The sequence below is a fragment of the Physeter macrocephalus genome, chromosome 8, assembly GCF_002837175.3.
Source record: "Physeter macrocephalus isolate SW-GA chromosome 8, ASM283717v5, whole genome shotgun sequence".
Taxonomy (NCBI): domain Eukaryota; kingdom Metazoa; phylum Chordata; class Mammalia; order Artiodactyla; family Physeteridae; genus Physeter; species Physeter macrocephalus.
In genome coordinates, this window is record NC_041221.1 from 79,176,155 (window position 1) to 79,198,751 (window position 22,597).

Below are 22,597 nucleotides of genomic sequence, written 5' to 3' on the forward strand. Positions count from 1 at the left end.
ACAATACCATGTCTGTTATCTTCTGTGGACACAGACTACTTAAAAGCTACACAGGGGAACACATCATGACATTGTCATGCCATAAGATCTCATATTAGCAAGCTTGGGCTACTATAACAAAATACCATAGACTGGGTGGCTTAAACAACAATTTTTCACAGTTTTGAAGGCTGGGAAGTCCAAGATCAAGGTGTTGGCAGACTCGGTTCCTGGTGAGAACCCACTTCCTAGCTTGCAGCTGGCTGCCTTCTCGCTATGTCTTCACATGGGCAGAGAAAGAGAAAGGAAGCAAGCTCTCTGGTGTGTCATCTTATAAGGGCACTATTCCCATGACGACAACCCCACACTCACCAATTCACTGAAACCTAATTACTTCCCAAAGTCCCTACCTCCAAATACCATCACATTGGGAGTTAGGACTTCAACATGTGGATTTCGGAGGACATAAACATTCAGTCCATAGACACTATAGCAGTGTATTGGTGGTCCATCTCTCTGACATTGGGTTAGATTTCCCTGACAAGACCAGAGTGGGTAGGTGATTGGCAATATCATAAACAATTTAATTATTCAGTATGGATAGCACATGTTTACTTTTTTAAAAAAAGTCATGTTTAATAAATTTTTTAATTTAATATTTTTCTCAGAAAAAAGTCTCTTTCCCCCCGATTAGGCTTATGTAAAATAACACATTATATGCATACTGGTTTGAGACATTTTTTTCCTTCCATGAGGTAATTGCTATGCTCTTCACTTTACATGTTTTACACTACAGCCCAGTGACCACTATACCACACAGGTGGAAGTATGGGTTTGAGGATCACTGAGCACTGAATCTCCCCCAATACATCACAATTATGGAAACACCTGTGCCCAGTAACTTTGAGTTGAGCCACTCTGAAAATTCAGAGTGCTCAACTGCCCACAGCACTTCCCATTTCTTATGACTATATGTTCAGCACCAGTATACAGGATATAAGCTTTCTGAATGCAGTGGTTTTCAAATTTTGTTACTGAGAAATCTGAAGAATCTACATAAAGCATTTTTTCATGTTTCTCTGAAGTAAAATATACTCATGACACAAGTTGATCATCTAAGATTTCTAAGACATGAGAAAGAAGGGTCCCAGTCATTTGAAAACTAATCTCAATCTAATTACAGGGATAAATAAGAACTGTTTTTTGTTAAGCACAATGCATTTTAGAATGGTTCTCACTCAGTCATAAACTACAAAATAAAATTAAGCCCAACCTAGGTAGAACTAATCATAATTCCTCACGTATTCACTCCCTCCTTACCTAAACCCCTGAAATAAAGAGAATGTATTAAAGAAGGTGTCTATTGATTTGAAATTGATAAATTTAATTATCCTTTAGGACATTAAAAAAAAGGTTAGAGGGTTAGAGCAGAGGTTTTAAAATACTGGTGGACATTCATGGGGGAGGGGATAAAGCAGTAGTTTGTTTTAATCTTAGGGTGAACTCTAATAGTTAAATAGAAAACACAAAAGCAAAAATCTGTGCTCTAGATAAAGTGGGGGTAGGAAACTAGGGCTCCAAGAAACAACAGTTAAAAATTTTTAAAAAGCAAATAATCTAGGTTATGAAAAACTTTTCATATAAAACATAAAATTTTGTAAAGGGACTGTTTCTTCTTCATTAATCCCAAAATATTTATATATCTAAATTAAATAATGCCCTTTGAGTCACTAGAAAAACATATATAAACAAGTTGTTTTAAAAATAATATGAGAGGGCTTCCCTGGTGGCACAGTGGTTGAGAGTCCGCCTGCTGATGCAGGGGACACGGGTTCGTGCCCCGGTCTGGGAAGATCCCACATGTCGCGGAGCGGCTGGGCCCGTGAGCCATGGCCGCTGAGCCTGCGCGTCCGGAGCCTGTGCTCTGCAACGGGAGAGGCCACAACAGTGAGAGGCCCGCATACTGCAAAAAAAAATAAATAAATAAAAATAAAAATAAAAATAATATGAGGATAACTACTAGAAGATAAAGCTAAAAGAGTTAGAACTAGTTGCATCTGGAGAGCAGGAACTGGAGGTGTGAAAAGGAAGGACATATATTTACTACACATCCCAGTAATTCCACTCCTAGAGAAATGAAAACATTTTATGTCCAAACAAAGACTTGTGGCACTGGAGGCCAAGGTCACAGCTCCATGGATGTACACAAAAGTTCAGAGTTTAAGCATAAGCAAGTACAATCTTTGCCTAGAAGACATAGCGACAGATAGATAGATAGACAGATAGATGTATATACATGTAACATCTTTTGTGTGTGTGTTACAGAATTTTTATGTTAAAGAAATTAAGAGAAAAGTTTAATTTTTAATATTTACCTACATATATATCATTTCTATCATTCTTTATTCCTTTCTATAGTTATAAATTACCATCTATTATCATTTCTCTTCAACCTAAACAACTTCTTGCAGTATCTCTTGTAATACAGTTCTACATATCAATTTTTCAATTTAGTTCATCTGAAAATGTCTTCATGCCATCTTTATTTCTGAAGAATGGTTTTGTTCAATATAGAATTCTTTGTTGACAGATTTCTCTCAACAATTTAAAGATGATATTCCATTGTTTCCTAGACTCCATTGTTTCTTATCAGCAGTTAGTCATAATAATTGTTTCTCTGTATATAATGCATTGTTTATCTCTGTCTGCTTTCAAGGTTTTCCCTTTCCCCTTTGATTTCAGAAGTTTGACTATGATGTACATAGGTGTGCCATTTTAATACTTTGCCTGGGAATTTGATGTGTTTCCTGTATCTGTACACTTGTTTTTTTCCCCCCTTAAACTAAACTTGAAATTTTTTTAGCTTTTATTTCTTCAGGTATTATTTCTACTCCATTCACCCTTTTCTTTATTTTGGGACTTCAATTACAAGTATTTTATTCTGTTTCATATTGTTCCACATGGCTCTGAGACTGTTCACTTTTCTTCACTTGTTTTTCTCTTTGTTCTTCAGAATGAATTAACACTTTTACAGCCTCCTCCTGGCTATTAAGCCTATCTAGCTTATTTTTCATTTAATCATTGTATTTTTCAGCCCTAGAATTTCCATTTTCTTCTTTCTTATAGTGTCTTTCCTGTTAAGATTCGTTTATTCAATCAATACAACTATGTTGCTTTTTAATATTTTTGCCATATATATATAATATATATATTATATATATACATATATATAATATATATATAATAGCTGCATTATTTGTCTGGTAATTGCCTCTTCTTGATTATCTTTCTATTGCCTACTTTTTCTCTTCAGCATTAGTTATTTTTTTGTTTCTCATGTCTGCTGTTTTCAAATTGTATTCTGAATATTATCAACCATACACTATAAATTCTTCCTTGTGTTGCATTCCTCTGAATGTATTAATATTTGTTATAGCAGGCATTTTACTGGTTTCAAACTCCAAACTCTGTGTATCCTAATATGACCAGCAAGTGAAATCTCCATTTACTTTCCAGTTACTGCTTTTTTTTGGCTAGACATACTGGAGTCTTCTCCACACATGTAGAGTTGGTCAGCCAATGACTTGAATGGTGTTTACATGCATTTCCAGGGGTGCACCCTCCTGTGGTTCCCACACCTTTCTGGAATTTCTCCCCAAACGTTTTAGGTATTCTGCCAGCCTTGAAGTCTGTTCTCTAATACCTAGGTAAGTGAGGCTGTAACTTTTTCCATTTTTATATGGGATAGGGGAATTCCCCCCGGCAAAACCTGCAAACTCCCACTTTGAAATTTCAGTCCTTCATGGGTAGAGTCCTCTCTAGTTTTGCCTACTTTTGATCATCCTATAGTACACCTTTAGCTGCTGGTTTTCAAAATAATTTCCCAGAGAGTTAATCTGATCAAGGTGTTCCATCAATGGAAGCGGAAACTGTTAAGTCCATGAAGTACATCTCAGCCGCAGGTCAGATGTCTTCATGCTTTTTATGTGAAAGTAAACCTTTCTCATACACCCCTCTACACCCCACTTTCCTCATATTTCCCATTACTTCACATTAGCCAGAACTGTGTTATATGCCCATTCCTAAACCTATCACCTACAAGGGGAATGTAATTAACATTAGACTAGTTTAGGCTGGGAAGCAACATGGCTTCTGCAAAGACACCTCGGTGCTCAACCCCTGCAGAAAATCTGTCTGCAAGGAAGAAGACCTTTTTGCATAGGGGTTGTCTGCTGGAGACAATCAACAGTGTCTGCCACATTCTCTATACCACCTAGACAACAACGCACTAGCAGAATCTGTCTGACGTAACCATTTTGGAACTCTGGAGTCTATCGAAGGCTTGCAACTTCCAGTAGGACTGCAGTAATTTTAAGATATGTATCAGAAACTTAAAGTCTTGTATATATACAGCTAAATGAATAATAGAATAAAATTGACTGTTTTAAATTACCACATTATTAGATTACATAAAATCATAATCTTTTCTGAGAGGAATATAGAAAACTACTAAGCAGCAAAATCACAAATTTAAAAATTAAATAACTGACTTGTCAGAAGATAAATTCAATATTAATCATATTTACTCCTTTATGCCACAGTAATAAGACTAACACAGACAAAAATATAAGGAAATAAATGGACTATAAGGTCAAGAAAACACAATGATATAAATATCCATGACAGAATGTCAGGGAGAAAAGCACAGTGGAAAAAGAACAGACATCAGAGGAGGGCAGCAGAATTCATCACATTTCTTAAACGTCTTAAGCTCTAAGTTTCTCCTCCTAAAATTCATTTAGTACCCGTTAAAATTCATAAAATACTTTTAATACTGTGAACATTTTGGGGTACTAGGTAAATATGGTGAGAGAAAGATAGAAAACAGAAATTTTCCCCCAATATAAATAATATGCGGAAAATAAAAATTTAAAACTAGCAAAAATAAGTCAGTGGAGAAAGAAACAAAAAGAGGGTCACAATCTAATGGCAAAAACTTTTTTAAAAGTTTTTTTAAAAAAGAAAAGACTCCAGAAAAACATATTCCTCACTTCTTGAGACTGTTCATGATTAACCCTTGCCTGCTAGACAGAAGAAAACTGAGGGGTTATTCTTACCTTTCATCCTACTTGGGGTGGGGTGGTGGTGAGGGAGGTTGGCAGTGGAAACAGGTGGTGAGGAGAAGCGGGTGGGAGAGTACACAACAAGTCTGCCTCTCTCTGAAAGAACTGATGACTCTGGGGCAACACTGCCCAATAGAAACTTCTGTGATATCGGAAACATTTTATATCACACTATCCAATACAGTAGGCACTAGCCTCTCATGACTACTGAACCCTTAATGTGGGGCCAGTGCAACTGAGGAAGTGATTTTCAATTTCAGTTAATTTAAGTTTAAATAGCCACATGTGGCTAGCAATTACCATATTGGAGAGGAGAATTCTTGGGTTACACAGTGAATAAATAAGAACAATTTAAAGGTCAAGAAAATTTCTCCATAGGAACAGAGTAGGTGGCATCAATGTCACTATAGGACATTTAAGAAAGTTCCTGAAGAAGTGTTCAAGTATTCTAAAAACGACATCCATCTCTGCTAAGACTGAATTTACTATCCCACAAATTACTCCTTTCCCCAAATGCCCTAAGCCTACTAAAACAAAAAGGAATAAGGCACAAAATACCCACAATCAGATTGAAACTGAGAGGAAGAAACAAACTGTCTTTAGGTGTGCTGGGACAGAATTAAGAAGTCACACTATATCAGAACAAATAAAATGTCTATACCAGCACTTCCCAAGTAGTTGCAATATTAAAAGAGCATAATAACTGTGCAATACATTCACAGCACAAAAGGGGGGGAAAAACATGCAAAAAACAAAGAAATCATTCTGGAAGAAAATCCTCCATATATCAAAAGACATTCTCCAGCAAGTTACTAAGAACATGAACTCAAAAAAACCACGTTTGAACCACAGAATAAAGGAAATATAAGATTTAAACCTGAGTAAAGAAACTTAAAGATGAAAGACGTATCATTACCAAATTAAATAAAAACTATAAATAACAGGTTAGATCACTGAAAATCAAATTACTGACAGAAAAAAAAAAGACTGGAGATAAAGGAATGCAAATAAAAAGACAAACATTAAAGCAATTTTTCAAAGAGGTGACAGATACAGTAGGTAAAGATTATAAAATAGAATAATTGGTATTCCTGAAGCATATAATCGACAAATGGAGTAAGAAAAAAAGTTTGAATATCAAATTTAAAAATTCAAACATAAAAGGCCATTCCCTAAAATAAAGGAAGAAGTGAATATACAGAGCATATAGAATGATCCACACTGAGAGGCAACCTTGCTAATCTTCAAACTATTTTAAGAAAAAAATAACCAACACAAAAACAGATTTTTGAGGATACAAACAAAAAAAATCAAGTTACCTGCAGAAAAGAAAAATCTGTGGCTACAGAGCTCTCAAAAGGTATCCCAACATTTATATCTAACCAAGAAGTCAAGTGTAAAAGTACCAAGACATTCAAACATATAAGACCTAAGAGAATACTGATCTAAGAGTCCAGGCAAAATATCAAGTGTGAGAGTGACACTGCAAAGTCTCGAAATTTTATCTCTAATCTACCCAAGCTTAAGAAGGTACTGGAAGATGTTCTCCATCCAGGAAGACCAAAAAAGAAGACACTAGGGAGACAAAGGCCTAAGAAACAGAGGATTTAACACAGAAAAGAGAAGAAATTATGTTCCAGAACAACAGCTGTGTAGCAAGCCTAGCAAGCAATCAGGTTAGAAAAGGAGGGTAAAGCTTCCAGGAGAATGTCTCCTGGAAGAATATGAAGTTATTGGAATACTGGATATATGACAACAGTACTAACTAGGACTGTGTTCAGCTATATATAACAGAAATATCAAGTTATCCATAAGGAGAACATTTTTTTTTTCTCAGTATCATCCACTTTCAGTGTGGCTTCATCCTCATGCCTGCAAAATGGCTGCTGTACATCTAATCATCACACATACATTCCAAGAAGAAACAATGAAAAAAGGCAAAGGGTAAAGTATATATGTCAAGTAAGCCTGTCAGAAAAAATAACAGCTTTCCTAGAATCTCTGCCAGAATATTTCTACAACTATCTCAATTTCTACAACTGGGTCATATAGCCATATCCGACTCCAAGGGTGTTTGAGGAAGTTGGTTATTTTTGTATTCTTTTTTTTTTTTTTTTTTTTTTTTTTGTGGTACGTTGGCCTCTCACTGTTGTGGCCTCTCCCATTGCGGAGCACAGGCTCCGGACGCACAGGCTCAGTGGCCATGGCTCATGCGCCCAGCCGCTCCGCGGCATGTGGGATCTTCCCGGACTGGGGCACGAACCCATGTCCCCTGCATCGGCAGGCGGATTCTCAACCACTGCGCCACCAGGGAAGACCAAAGTTGGTTATTTTTAACTAGACTTATCACTACTCTGAACAAAAATCAGGATTCTGTTATTTAATAAGTGGAGTTGGAGAACTGATATTAGGTAGGCAGCTAGTAGTATCTCTACAACTGCATATAAAAAATATTTGGAGAGGATTTAATTTTCTGATGGAGAATTTGGAGTGCTTTGTAATAATAGTGACATGATAAACTAGGCAAATTAAAAATGAGGCAATTTTTGATTCCAGGAAGAACTTAAAGTTCTACAAAAAAGGAGATGAAAATGTTACCTATATAGCATAAATAATATTCATAGTCATAATTAAATGAACAATAAACACTGGTTGAAAAATTGTAATACAATTATACTGCAAAGATGGAACAGGGGAAATGGAAGCATACGGTAATATAATAGAAGAATGCCCAATCCTCCATTTCTATAACTGGAAGTCATGTCTAAAATTGATAAATCAAGAAATAGCAATATATGTATATTACTTAGAAATGGAGAAAGTTAAATGCAGACACATACACAAAAGCCTAAAAGAATTTGAAGGAGCTAATTCAGGCATGGGAAAAGGTGGATTAGAAAAATGTTGTTTCTTATAAGCCTTGTATTATTTAACTTCTTTTTTTTAACCACATACATGTTACTTGAATAAAATTTTAAATGTTTCTTTGGAAAAGAAACTATGTAAGCTTAAAAAACCCAATCAAGGGCTTCCCTGGTGGCGCAGTGGTTGAGAGTCCGCCTGCCGATGCAGGGGACACGGGTTCGTGCCTCGGTCTGGGAAGATCTCACATGCCGTGGAGCGGGCTGGGCCCGTGAGCCATGGCTGCTGAGCCTGCGCGTCCGGAGCCTGTGCTCCGCAATGGGAGAGGCCACAGCAGTGAGAGGCCTGCGTACCACAAAAGAAAAACAAAACAAAAACCCAGTCAAAAATAAACTATAAACAACAAAAAGAATAAGCAATCTTTAAGATAAATGCTCCATAACCAATGCAGGGAGCAGAGACCTCATTTCAATACCAGCACATAGTCCATAGTTTCCCATTAAACTGCACACTGAACACTTCCTTCATCAATAGTTGCCTGAAAGAGTGAGCTAAAAACTTTTTTATTTGCATTGTAAAGCACGAATTCTACCACAACTCTTCACTATTTTGTTTTTTAAAAATTCTGAAGAATAGCAAGTAAGATTAAAAAACAGCCCATTAGTATGACAAAATACAAAATTTATTTTACAAAGAAAGTTAACCCGTAAAGAAAATTTAAAAAATAAAAAATAATCTCTAACGCTTGGGTCCTCTAAAACAGGGCCTGGATGTGGAGTTTCGAGTCTATTCCCAAAATAGTTTTGTACTTGCAGAAAATTGCTAATCAAGAAGTATGTACATGAATTTTGTGTTCTGATGGGTTCTTATTTTACAGTTACCCTTGAAAAACTTAAACGTATCTTAAAAATACTTGAAACAAAATTGTAAACTTGGAACTTTCTTACACCTATATAAGGTTTTATAATTGAAATACAGATATAATGAGAGGAAGAAAAGTAAAATCATCATTTTCAATTTCAAAATGGCATACATGTTCCCACCAGAATGTTATTACCTAGATTCATACGCTAAAAAGTAACTGTGAACATTCAGAATTTTAAGTTCTAAATTAGTGAAGTAAAATATTTTGATAATTCTTGCAAAACCATCACGTCCTAGAGAAAGTTCAACTTTAATTCATAAAATTAAAGACATTCTTGTCAGGCCCAGTTTCACTTCAGTTTATAATTAATGCCACTAATGTTTTTTTTTAATCACTCTTAAAATTTACTTGGTTTTTTTATAACATTATTTTTTAAAATCTGTTACTTCTACAAAAGCAACTTTAGACTTAGAGACTTACATTTAGGCTTCAAGTATTCTCCTACAATAGGCTTGAATGATACAAAGAACACATTTAAGTAATTTTATATCCTTGAAAATTATACAAAGTTGACCTAGAATTTTAAAAAAAGCCACTTGGACTGCAAAGAGTAAGGTAAATTTAAGAAAATAAAAATGCAAATATGCATTTTAGCAGTCTCTTGAATTTATTAACCTAAAAGGTTTAATTTCCATTTTCCTGCATCAGCTGTATTTATAAAATGTCGTGCCCTATAAACACGCTGTTATTTTCTATAGTCAAGCACCCTCTTAACAAATCTTCTCATTAATATGTAAATTCAAAGTCAATCGGTCTTCTCCCTGACAGCCCCATGAATTCCTAGTGCACTGTATAATCGGCTTTGACTTGGCATCCACTATTTATCATCAAAGATGTCAGTTAGAAAAATTATGGAAAATGCACTGCAATTGATATGACTGCAATCTACTTTGTCAACACTTAATTGTTCCTCAAATCATACATTTACATATAAACAGGCTAAGTACTGATCTATAATGATGCAAATAAACTAAATTAAAATTCGCTTCTGCCCCAGAAGAAGCTTGTTTGTATATGATGTGTTCATTTGAGGACTTACTGACAAAAGCATGTATATCAGCTCATCTCAAAAAGTACTTCTACTAATTTTCAATTCCTCAAAAAAACAATTTTGCTACCCTTCAAGTGTATGAACACAAACAAATGTTTTAAAGAATTCAATGAGAAACAATTTTTCTCTTTGAAAAGCAAATGTAATTATGGTTGTTAGCTAACTGCAATGTCTGAGCACTGAGGATTGGGGAGGGGGCTTCAAAATTAGCTTTGACTAGAACACGATAAGCAAACACTCAGAAACTTATTAAAGTGAGCAAAAATATATTTTAATTTAAAAGTCACGAGTGAACAGATATAAAGGAAAGAATGTTGACCTAGGGATTAGATTATTCTGTTTATATTTCTGGCTCCACCTTTTTTTGGTTTTTTTTTTGGTTTTTTTTGTTTTGCAATACGCGGGCCTCTCACTGTTGTGGCCTCTCCCGTTGCGGAGCACAGGCTCCGGACGCGCAGGCTCAGTGGCCATGGCTCACGGGCCCAGCCGCTCCGCGGCATGTGGGATCCTCCCGGACCGGGGCACAAACCCGTGTCCCCTGCATTGGCAGGCGGACTCTCAACCACTGCGCCACCAGGGAAGCCCTGGCTCCACCTTTTATAAGCAATATTATCTTAGGTGAGTAATTAAAATCTATACATCTCAGTTTTGTCACCTATAAAATGGGTATAATAATTCCCAGTGCCCTATCTCAAATAAAATAGAACATAAGAAAATACACCAAAATAATAATTTGCTAAATATTAAGTATCACAGTATTACTCTTCACATTTTCTTAGTACTTAAAAAGAGAAACCTCTTGATTTTAATGAATTTGGTATTTATTATTTTAGGTAACTTTTAAGTCAATGAATTATTTTAGTGAGTTTTCTCACTTGTAAATCCTTTCACTTCAAGGTAAATGGCTCTTTATACATCATAAAATGGTGTTTACAAAGCATTTATGCAAGTGATTTCTGCCTTATGTAAAGAGATGGGATGCTAGAATGAACACCCTTCTATTCTGCTAATTCTGTGGAAAAAAACACATTCAAGTGTTGATGATTAAGAGACATAAAAGGATATTAACAACTCAGCACTAACTCTGCTGGAGTACTGTTCCAATTTCTTTCTATTCTATAATACTTTAACAGTTCTTTACTCCATCGTATGCTTTTTACAACATGAGAAGTGAAGAATGAAAGCAGATATAAATGCTGAATACTTCTCAGTTTCTTCCAGGTATGGTCAAACTTTGCTTTAGAAATTGGCAAACTGAATCATAAAGTTAAAATCACCCTGCCTAGTCCTAAAAAGTTGGATGCAAGTTGAAGTCTAGGCCAAAAAGTCCCCAAGACTACAAGTGGCTGGACTGCTCATTCAAAAGTTTCTCCGTTAAACAGAATTAACAGCTAGTCACAGAGATGGGTTAACTGAAAGAGTGAGCCATGGACATAGTCTAAATTATGAAAATCCACTTGAACTTTCATTTTATAAAATATATTTGTACCAGAAGTCTTACAGCTTTGACAATCCCTTACTTCTAACACTACAATAAAGGATGACACTTTCAAATCTTTCCCGCTGGTACTTAACAGAACACATATGTATACAAGGAGACACAAGCCTGTTATCCTGATTATTTTGGAATCAATATCATTTTTTAAAACAGCTTTATTAGAGTCCGATATTTTAAATCAATAAATAAAGTGAAATGTATTATTCAAAGTAAAATTTTTTAACCACCAAAACAAGTGAAATTCAGTGGTTGCCAGTAATTGTCTCTAAGGGGTCAACCAAGAGTTATGAGAAGGAAGACTTATTTTTTATTTCACCACGTGCTTGAATTGCTTCTATAACTAAAAAAAAAAAAACCATATGATTATAGTTAGCTACACCCTTATAAACGTTCTATTGAAATGGTTTTCTTTCTTTTCCTTCCTTAAGCCAAGGAGTTTTTCTCAAAGGGAAATCATATGCAAAGCTGCCTATGAAAGGCAAGCAAAGGTGAAGCTGCTCCGTTGGAATGGTGGCAAGGGCCAGAGAGTTGCACACTCGAGAGCGCCACTGCCCCCCGTGGTTGCTCCTGCGGCAGTGCTAGCTTCCTGAGGACAGGCGCACTTGGAAGCCACAAAATTAGTCTACTAACCACATAATTTAGAGTAATGCCAAAGTCAGATTGCAAATAAATAGCAAAGATAAATGATTTAGCACAATTCCAGTGTACCCAGGACAATGATCAGACTTCATCTCGTATTTGTAAAAATTAACGTTCACAGAGTTACATGTGAAAACACAAAGAATGCATTACAGTACCAATTTTAAAAACTATCTGTCGAAAGAATAAATATATATGGTAGTGTAGAATTTAACTCTCCTGCTTTGTGCATAGCTTTAAAAACTAATTTTATCTAAAATAAGATGAAACAAAATTCAAGGAACAGAAACACAAACAGACAAAGTACAAAAACAGAGATTTTAAAGTCTACTTTTAGAAGATAAGGTAAGGAAAATACATTTTTTAAACTCCAGTTTCTATATAATGATAAAGCAGGGATCACTTGCATACAGCTATTGAAAATGATTTGATGATGACAGGAAAGTAAAATTAAAAATTTTAAATAGAGACAGCGGCTAGATAACATAAAATTACCTATAATCTTACACAACAGGAAAAAATATATATCTGAATAGCATTCTGGAAAGGAACGGGCTGAAATCAAACAGCTATTAGCAACAAACATCTCTCTTCAAAGTTACCACTGACACAAAAGGGTCAAGACACTTGCAGCATGGACATGTTGCTTAATCCAGCAAAAGTGCCATCAAAAGTTTACTTCCTTCAATGATAAAATTTCATCAATCTAAGAGCCCTATGTGGCATTAGACTTTTACATATGAATACTTTAAAACATACTTTGAATTTTAAGTAGAATAAACCAATCACTTTTTAAATACTAAAATTAAGATAGAGTCAATATTACAGATAGCCTTCTGGATAAAAATACATTTTTAAAATTTTAAATACTTTTTAATACTAATGATACTTAGTAAATGCAGAAAACATTGATGAATATTTTAAACATTTAAATTCCTTAAATATCTGAAAACTTGACATGTCACCTAAAGCAAGAATTATGAACATTTTTCCATTTTATATACATTTTTCTCTCACTTTAATATTATTTCTAATTAACAAAAGCAGTTAGTAATGAACACTCAATCAAAGTCTATTCATAAGTTTGTATAAAAAACACTATGACATAATTGGGAGATATCTGGTCTTTTACTTTCTATACTGCTTTTAAAATCTATAATACTGCTTTTTAAAAAGACAAAAAAGAAATATCACAAGATTAGAATGAATGAGAGTGCTATTCTTGTAATATTTAATTATTTCTTTAAACAACTTAAAGCTTACACTTAAATCTTATATATACACTGAGAGATCTCTATTGCAAGCTGTGTAATAAAGCTTTCTAAATTGTTAATATAATGAAAAGAATAAGGTATGCTTCTAATGTTAATCTGCACAAAGAAAACAAATAACTTCACTGTAAGGTATACTTAATAATTTTACTAAAATTCTACCAGCTTAAGTGAAAAAAAAAAGTAAAACAAACATATTTTAGAAATTTAAAACTACAAAAAAGTAGTTTAAAAGTTCAACAATAATTTATCTGTAAAGGTGAGAAATTATTTTATGTATAAATTCACATATGTTAGAGTCACATTACCTACTTCACAAGTGAGTACCTGGAACAGCTGGGTCTCAAAGGTGTGAAACTGACTAATAACCAAAAATATCCATGATCTGGCAATGTCACTGCAAACACTGTATCATGCTGCCGCTCCTAACAAGGGGTTCTTGCCAGGCCTCATACTAAAAGTTTATACATTATGCCATTAAATATGCATCAATCAGTGACAAAAAACGAACAATTATCCTTGCATTTATGTTGGTTTCCTGCTTTCCAAAAGAACATGAGAAAAATTAGTCCTCCTTAAACATGCAGACTTCTATATTTTTCTACTCTTAATATTTTGTACACATTTTTAAAAACTCACCCATTTTCTTAGTATAATTTTTAAGTGTAAGATTATTCACCACTTACCTCTTTCCAAGGACTGACAAACTGTGTACGAGCATATCGAGTTAGCATGTGGATTATGACAACCTGCCCCCACTCTTCTACATCAACTAGTAAATTACATAGCTTGCGGTAATTCTTGTGAATGAGATCTATTCTATCTGGGCATACTTCTTCAAAAGCCATGACAACACTGCCAGCCACCAACTAGAAAAGAAAGAAATAGTAACTCATTAAAAAATGTTTTCCTTCCATCAAGGATTCCACTCAGGCATTATAGAGATGCAATCGGTGTTATGGCAATCAATATTAAAAGTATTCAGTCATTTGATTAATAAAATGTTCATGTTTGAATAACAAATTTTGAAGAGTCACTCCCTCAAAGAATAACTTTGATAGCTGTAACATGTCTGAAAAACAAATACTTTTCTAAAGTATTTGAATTAGAAGTATTAGCATTAAAAATCATAATATTTTTTATCTCATCACGTAAAATTTCAATAAATTGTTCACATATGGATTAGACATATTACTCATGCAGTTTTCATTTTTAAAGCTTACCTGAACTCTAAAGATTCATTATTTAGTACAATAACAAGGACCGTATCATGTCAGTTTAAAATGAGAATGACCACAATTCCACAATGAACTTATCTTAAAGCATGTGAGGACCTCATAAATGTCTTTAGTATAAAAATACTTTCAAATCTTACACACTTTAATCAACCTGTTAATTTTTACTGATATAATTTATTTACAAGGAAAAAATACTGGCTAAAATTTTAGAACATTATTATTACTTATACAATAATGTGTATAAACTGAAATAATATATTACCAACAAAAGGTAGCTGTCTCCAAGACAAGTTAATGAAACATAAATGTTGTTTTTGGAATTGCCATGTTTTTGCAAAGTGGTGAAATTAAGATTTCTTTGGTATGAAGATACAAGCTAAGCAGAATATATAATATACAAATATTTTTATATAGGTACACTGGTATGTCTGCAGTTAGCCCACAATATAATACGGTTTTGAAAAAATAAATTAATATCATATTCTTTCTGAACACTAGGGATCTTCATTTTAGTATCTAAAATTTCCCCAATGTCTTAAAATAAGCAATTAAATAGAAATATAACTTACTGAAATGGTACTTTTTGAAAAATATTAGATACAATGATATTCATATTTTTAGTGTTTAGTGTCCCTCTACTTGGCTGACATTTAGTTTATTAATGTGCAACCAACAATACAATTGAAGGAAAACAGCTCAGAATATAGACTTGCTATTATGCTAAACAAGTTTCCAGTCCTGTGGGGATTTTATGAATTACCAATCAGTTTAAACGTGAAGCTGCATTTATTGACTCCAGCCCTGCCCATGTACTGGTGCCTGCTGGTCCCAGCATGTATGCACCTCAATCGAAAAAGCAAAGAATTGATTATTTGTGTGAACTAAATAAAAATGTATTATATGTATAATTTTCTATGTCCTATTGATATGGGAAGGAAGTTATGTTTGTGTTTTCAACACCACACTTTGATGTCTTCTGCACAAATCACTTCAGAAATTATATTCTGTGATAATCATATTTTGAAAAGATTAGAATTATCATTTAAAAATCTCTTAAAACAACTAAATTTATGACATCAAACTATAGAGTAACACAATATTTGCGAAATACATTTATATTTATATATGTCAATCTTATATTAAGATATATATTCTTTAATTGGCAAGGGTGTTAAAGTACAAAAATAAATAATACCACTTAGAATAAAATAATCTATGAAATTGAAATGGGAATTCAACAAAGTTTCAATTTAAGGAATACTATGTAAAATCAAGTTATTCTGCCCAAACCTAGAGATTATCTTTTTCAAATATGTTTAGACACCAAACAATTAAAAGGAAAATCAGCTCCCACATGGTACTAAATTTATCAAAACAAGAGCTACAGGTACAAAATAGTTCTAAAGTATTAACAAAAAACATGAAAATGAAAGAAAATAATTAATTACTTAAGTAAAGATAAAGTTCATGGAAACACAAAAATAATTAGGAAGAACATAAAGAAAAGAACCTTTACAAAATAAAACTGATGATTTTAGATATTTCATTACATGGTTTTAACATTCGACTCTAGCCTAAACACTGCCGGAAGAATTGATTATTCTGGTATATTAAATATTCAATGTTCTATACAACTTACAGAATTAAAATAAAATGATCTACTCAGATTTGAAAAACAAAAATATTGGTTTCCCAAAAACAGACAGTTAATTTCCATCTTACTGTGTCAATAGTAGCTTTTTATATAAGGGGAAAAATAAATCACTCCAACAAAACTAGCAATGAACTCATCAAATTCAAATGCAGTTTTCCATTTATGTATTTTTTATATTAAAGCAATAAACATGGTTCATTTATCTTCCCTTGGTTGTCACGTTTTTCTGTGCTGTTGCTATGAACTTCAGCCATTAGCTGTGCTCCAAGGTAAACTACATGAACCATCAACAAAAGTGACACTCCATCTATGGAGTTCATATTTTCGCCAGATTATCTATGCTAGTTGACAAGCTGGTAATGAAAAAAATCACACTAAGCAAATGGTTCCTCTAATAACAATAAATTTTCTATAAAATTATGAAGGGTACAAAACGTTTCCTTGCATCTATTTTGTCACGAATTCTAATTAACGTTGCAAAAACCTGAGAGTGCTGGGTCATCACAAGAAGTGCATCAAGGTTTGATTGATAATATGGTGTAAGCTGGCCAATGCAGCCAAGATTTTCTTCTCTTAAATTAATGGCCATCCAACCTGCCCTAATCATACAGCCCAAATGATATTCCCCTTCTTATTTCAATTTTCTTGAGACATGGAAAATGGGAAAGATCAGTCATTTATCTTCTAATAGCTGGATAATAGATCTAACACAATAAACATCTGCACAAACGAAGAGGTGTGTTTTTTTGCCCACAACAGTGAAACTTTCACCAACATTAAACCAATAACTTATAAAATGGTGTCTTACCCTCACAGCTTAGCTATGAACTACCAATATATTCACTAAACATCATTTTGTAGCTAAATTAAGAAGAAACTTTGTCATCAAAAAAATATAAATAAACAACTCAGATTTTCAGTAGGCACTGACCTAATTTGTTTTTCTAAGAAACTCTGTTTTCTATTAGAAAGTTAAATGCTACAAAAGGATTTCTTTAAAATTAACCTGAAAGGAAAAGGAATAAACACGTTTTGAGGTGTTCTAAATAAAAGAAAGAAGGTTCACTACAAAGCTTAAATTGTTCAACAAGTATGAATTTCTGTATTTTAAAGAAAAACAAGAGAAAGTATTATAACTTTTAAAAAGGAATTTATACCTGAACATTAGGAAAGGTTTTCAATAAAGAAGAAAAGTGTTTAGGATATGTTAAATAGAGAAAATATGATGAAAATGATAAATGTAGGAAAATACAATGAAGAAATTATATTAAAAAAACATAACAGTTGACTGGGTATGATCAAGGATAAATAAAATGTTCCCTTTCAATTATACTGACAATTGTAAGCTTCTATTATACCTTTTAAAATTTACAGATACCTTCAGACAACAGTTATCTAAGTAACTCTAAAATGTTCTTCTAGTTACATTACCATAACTGTATTCCTAATCCCAAAGTGATTTATTTTGGGGAAAGGACTACTCATATGACAAATAGTGGTCTTTCTCCAGTAAAAGGGAAAAACATTTCTATTATATTTTAATAAGCTTTTTATTTCCACCTTTCCTTAAAATGAGAATTATACAACTAATTTTCTTTGAGATCTCAATTTCAAGAAAATCTTCCTTTAGGCTAAAAGAAGCAACAGAAGGTATATCTCATAATCAACAGAGGTTAAAGAAAGAAAAGTTTTTAAACATGTTAACACCTTTCAAATTTATATTTATCAGTAGTAATAGCAATGTTATCATCATCATCATAATGATCCCAAGAAGCTCCTGCTGACAGCAAATAAATTCCTTTTCAAAATGTGGAAATAAATTAGACCTGGTTCATTTAATTAGGAAATTTTTAAACAAAAATGATTTAGGATTACTGATTTCAAATGTCTATGCTAACATTATTAATTGGGGGGGAGAAGAAATATAGCTGTATCCCTTCAATATATTATACATGACAAGAAAAAGTAATAATAAAGATAATGTCCATAAATATCTATACAGATATCAGAATATTTTTAACCTTTCTACATCAAATTATAACCATACAAAGGAAAAAATTATCAGAAAACATTCACAAAACATAATTAAATACTGGGTAGACAAGTTAATGGTACCTAGGGAAATCTGAATCTCTCAACCCAAACTCAGAAAAAGCAAAAAGATTAAAACTTAAGCTCTAAAAATAATTAAAATACAGAGAATCTCCAAACTTCGATTATATATAAGTAGAAAAATAAGTCCTAAATCCCAGAGAGTTATCTTTCATGTATACATCATAAAACCTCACAAAGATCTATGACAGTCTGAAACAACTGCCCAGAACAAAGCAGACAGGAGTTAGTGGTGGGCATAAGAGGGAACTAAAATCAACAGCAGAGAGAAAGAAAGGACCCTAAGTGTGAAAATACTAAGAAAGATTCCTGGTAGATCAGAGCAGATACAGGGAAGAGACTTCAAAGGAGAATAAGATTCAAGGAGGCTACCTTGGAAAGGTAAAGTTTCAAAAAGAAACAAGTTTATGGGCTTCCCTGTTGGCACAGTGGTTAAGAATCTGCCTGCCAATGCAGGGGACATGGGTTTGGGCCCTGCGTGCACCACAACTACTGAGCCTGTACTCTAGAGCCCGCGGGCCACAACTACTGAGCCTGCGTGCTGCAACTACTGAAGCCCGTGTGCCTAGTGCCTGTGCTCTGCAACAAGAGAAGCCATTGCAATGAGAAGCCCGCGCACCGCAAGGAAGAGTAACCCTCACTCTCCACAGCTAGAGAAAGCCTGCGCGCAGCAACAAAGACCCAACGCAGCCAAAAATAAATAAATAAATAAATAAATTTATTTAAAAAAAAAAAAGAAACAAGTTTAAAAAAGAGGTGGATAAAAAGGAGCATCTTAAAAACTGCAAGGTGACAGAAAAAAGAAATAAGAGGAAATTTAGGCCCCTTCAAGAAAAAAAAGAATCAAAATAATCTTAGGACATACACCCCTTCCTATGCATGTCCTCTCCACAAAAGCCATCTAATAAAAAATCATACTTTGCTATTCTGATAGAGAGGGTGCTATTATACTAGGAATCATGCAAACTACCTCATATTCAAACCACCAACCCTGTCCAAAGAAACGTAAAGATGCAAGTAATCTGTAAGTATTGAAAACAGAAAATAAAAATCAAAACAATTCAACTCATGAAAATTACCCACACAAAAAAATCAATGATGAAGCCAAGAAACAACAACAAAAAACCCAACTGTAACACAACACTTCAAAATGAATTAAGTTGCCTCAAAGAAGAATTTCAAGATCAGAAAAATGAACATGAATCAGAAATTGAAAAACAGACAACAGAAATGAACAAAAGACATCAGGAAGAAACAGAAGTTGAAACTAGAAAAGAAATAACCAGACATCATGATTAAGTTGCAAAGTGCCCCTGGCAGAAAACAGTTAAATAAAAATTTAGGAAGGGGCATTAAAGAAAAGTACAAAAAGAACCAAAAGAATGAAAATGAGATAAAGAAGAAAAAAGGTTTAGAGAGATAATGGCTGAAATGTAAGACAGGCAAAGAAGATCCAACTTAGAGAAAATTGAAATCCCTGAAGAAGAAAAAGTAACAATTGAACAGAATTAATATTTAAAACTTAATCTTAAACAACAACAACAGTTTGCCAGAAATAACATAAATTCTAAATCTATATTTTAAAAAGCCTCACTGGGTACTAGGAAAAAAATCGACCCATATCAACTAACCCTGAGACACCTGGTAAAACTATTGTATTTCAAAGATAAAGAGAAAATCCTCAGGGTCAGCATCTTACTTAACACAGATACATTACAGGCATTTCCTTTAAACTAAAACAAGGCAAGGATGCCCACCATCTCCACTACTATTGAACACTGTACTAAAGTTATAAACCAATATAATTAGACAAGAAAAATTAAAGTCATAGGTATTGGAAAAGAGGAAGTAAAATTACCTGTTTGCAAATGATATGATTTATTTTCTAGAATAAAACAAATGGAGATTGAAAGATAAAACTAAATCAAACAATAAAAGAATTCAGTAAAGAGCAGGATATAAAATTACCACACAGAAAATCAATAGCTTTCTTAGAGAACAATATAACAAGTTTAACCATACAATGATAAAGCGATTTCAATTTACAACAGCATTCGAAGAAGTAAGGCTAACGATAAATATAACTCTAAACCAATATTTAACTCAATTAGTAGTCCCCATCTCACTACTCTTCGCAGAGTACATGCTAGCAATTCTGAAACAATACTTTATCTGCATTGTGGGACTGAGTAAATAAGTAAATATACTGTGGATAATGCAAGTCACATTTCTTAATGTTGGAAAAAAGGAAGTCACAAATATGAAAAGGTAGGACACTGGAAGGAACGTTGTGCTCTTGCTCTGGAATTAGAGAATTCAGTATAAACTACTGCTGTTTCATATGGATAGAAAAATAGATATAGGTGTTTTTTTAATTTTTAAAAAATAAACGTATCCTATATAACACTTTAGGAATCAAGAGTGCCTTATAAATGATAGACAGTCAAAGCTCCCAAAGGATCTACCTATGAACTCTGAGCATGACATACACCATCTGGGAAGCAAAACACTGAAAATAATAGAAAATACCTAATTACTATCACCAAGAATATTAACAAATTAATTCTCACAATTATTCAACAACTATTAAAGAACCACTATGAACAAGTACAATATTTTTTTCTACTGTATTTTGGAAATAAATGGTCAGAACCCAAGAACAGACATTCTAAATTTACAAAGAAATTGTATTCTTTACATTTCTTTTTGAGTCATTTCTTTCTTATTTATCCTTCTATGGTGTCAGGCACGTGCTGAGGATTTTATATACAACAGCTCTTTCAACACAAACAAAAACTTTATACATGGGAAATTATAAGCCCTAAAAATTTGCAAGCTGAAACTTATGAAGGCTTAATACATAGCTACTAAGTGGTGGAACTTCAGACACAAATCCAATTCTGTTTAATTCCAAAGAAGGTAGTTTTTATCTGTGACATGCTATATCTTGTTAGACATGCACCCATTATACACGGAGATTTCATTTCTATGCCATACAACCAATTTCTTTTAGTTTATTATGTAGCAGAAATCATGGCAATCTACATTAAAATAAAGGATCTGTTTCTTACAGATCTTAGTATTCTACACAGTACCTGGCAAATGTCTTCAACACAGAAGAAACTAAATGTTTCTTTATTATTACTAAAATCAAGTTAACCACAATATCAATAATATTGATTTCATATTTGGGTCTAGAAGGAGATAACAAGTATGCCATAGAGAAGACAAAAAGGAATCAAATTTCTTTTCTCTGTCTTCATTATGCCAACCACTATAGAAGAAATGAAGATTTCTGCTACATTATAGACTAAAAGAAATTTGCTGAATGGCCTAGTCTCCAAATATAGTCTCAGGTAAATACAACATTTTCAAAAATACGCAGTGAAAAAAATCATTAAAAGAATTAACATATACAACATATCCATTGAATACAAAAAAAAAAAAAAAAAAAAAACGGTGAAGAGGAATGAGGAACAAAAAAAAAAAGACCTAAGACTTAGAAAAACATAATTGCAGCTATAAATTCAACTGTATGAATAGTAACAATAAATGTCAATTGATTAGACAATCTAATCAAAAGGCATACGTCATCAGACTAGATTTTTAAAATGTATGTTGTCTACAGGAGACACACATTAAATAAAAAATACCAAAAGGTTGAGAGTAAAAGGAAGGAAAAAGATATACCATGTAAACAGCAATTATAAGAAAGTTGTACTTAAATAGGACAAGATAGAATTTAAAACAAAAACTGTTACTAGAGATTGAGACATTTTACAATGACAAAAGGAAGGTAAAACAATTATAAATACAGATGCACCAAATACCAGAGCTCCTACATATATGAAGTAAACACTGACAGAATTGAAGGGAGAAATAGACACCTCTATAGCAATAGCAGACTTCAACACTCTGCTTTCAATGAGCCACACGAAAGAAGATCAGCAAAGAAACAGAAGACTTGAACAACACTATAAGCCAATTACACCCAAGAGACATCTACTGAACACGCCACTCAAAAAGAGCAGAATATATTGGGTTGGTCAAAAAGTTTGGTTGGGTTTTTCCGTACCATCTTATGGAAAAACCCTAACGAACTTTTTGGCCAACCCAATACACTCCTCTCAAATACACACTGAACATTCTCCAAGACAGACCATATGCTAAGCCATATAATAATACCTATATGAGTCTAGTGGTTACTGTATCAGATAGCTGCTATATACAGATATATGTGCACCT

General features: G+C 33.4%; 1 protein-coding gene across 1 annotated transcript in view; it reads right to left on the reverse strand.

Annotated features, from left to right (window-relative positions):
• The window catches only part of AP3B1 (adaptor related protein complex 3 subunit beta 1), a 277,730-nt gene that overhangs the window by 174,882 nt on the left and 80,251 nt on the right, over nt 1-22,597 (reverse strand). Inside the window, exon 7 of the mRNA XM_007129837.4 lies at nt 14,035-14,217. Coding sequence (XP_007129899.2) covers nt 14,035-14,217 — 183 coding nt within the window. The remainder of the gene's footprint in view (nt 1-14,034; nt 14,218-22,597) is intronic.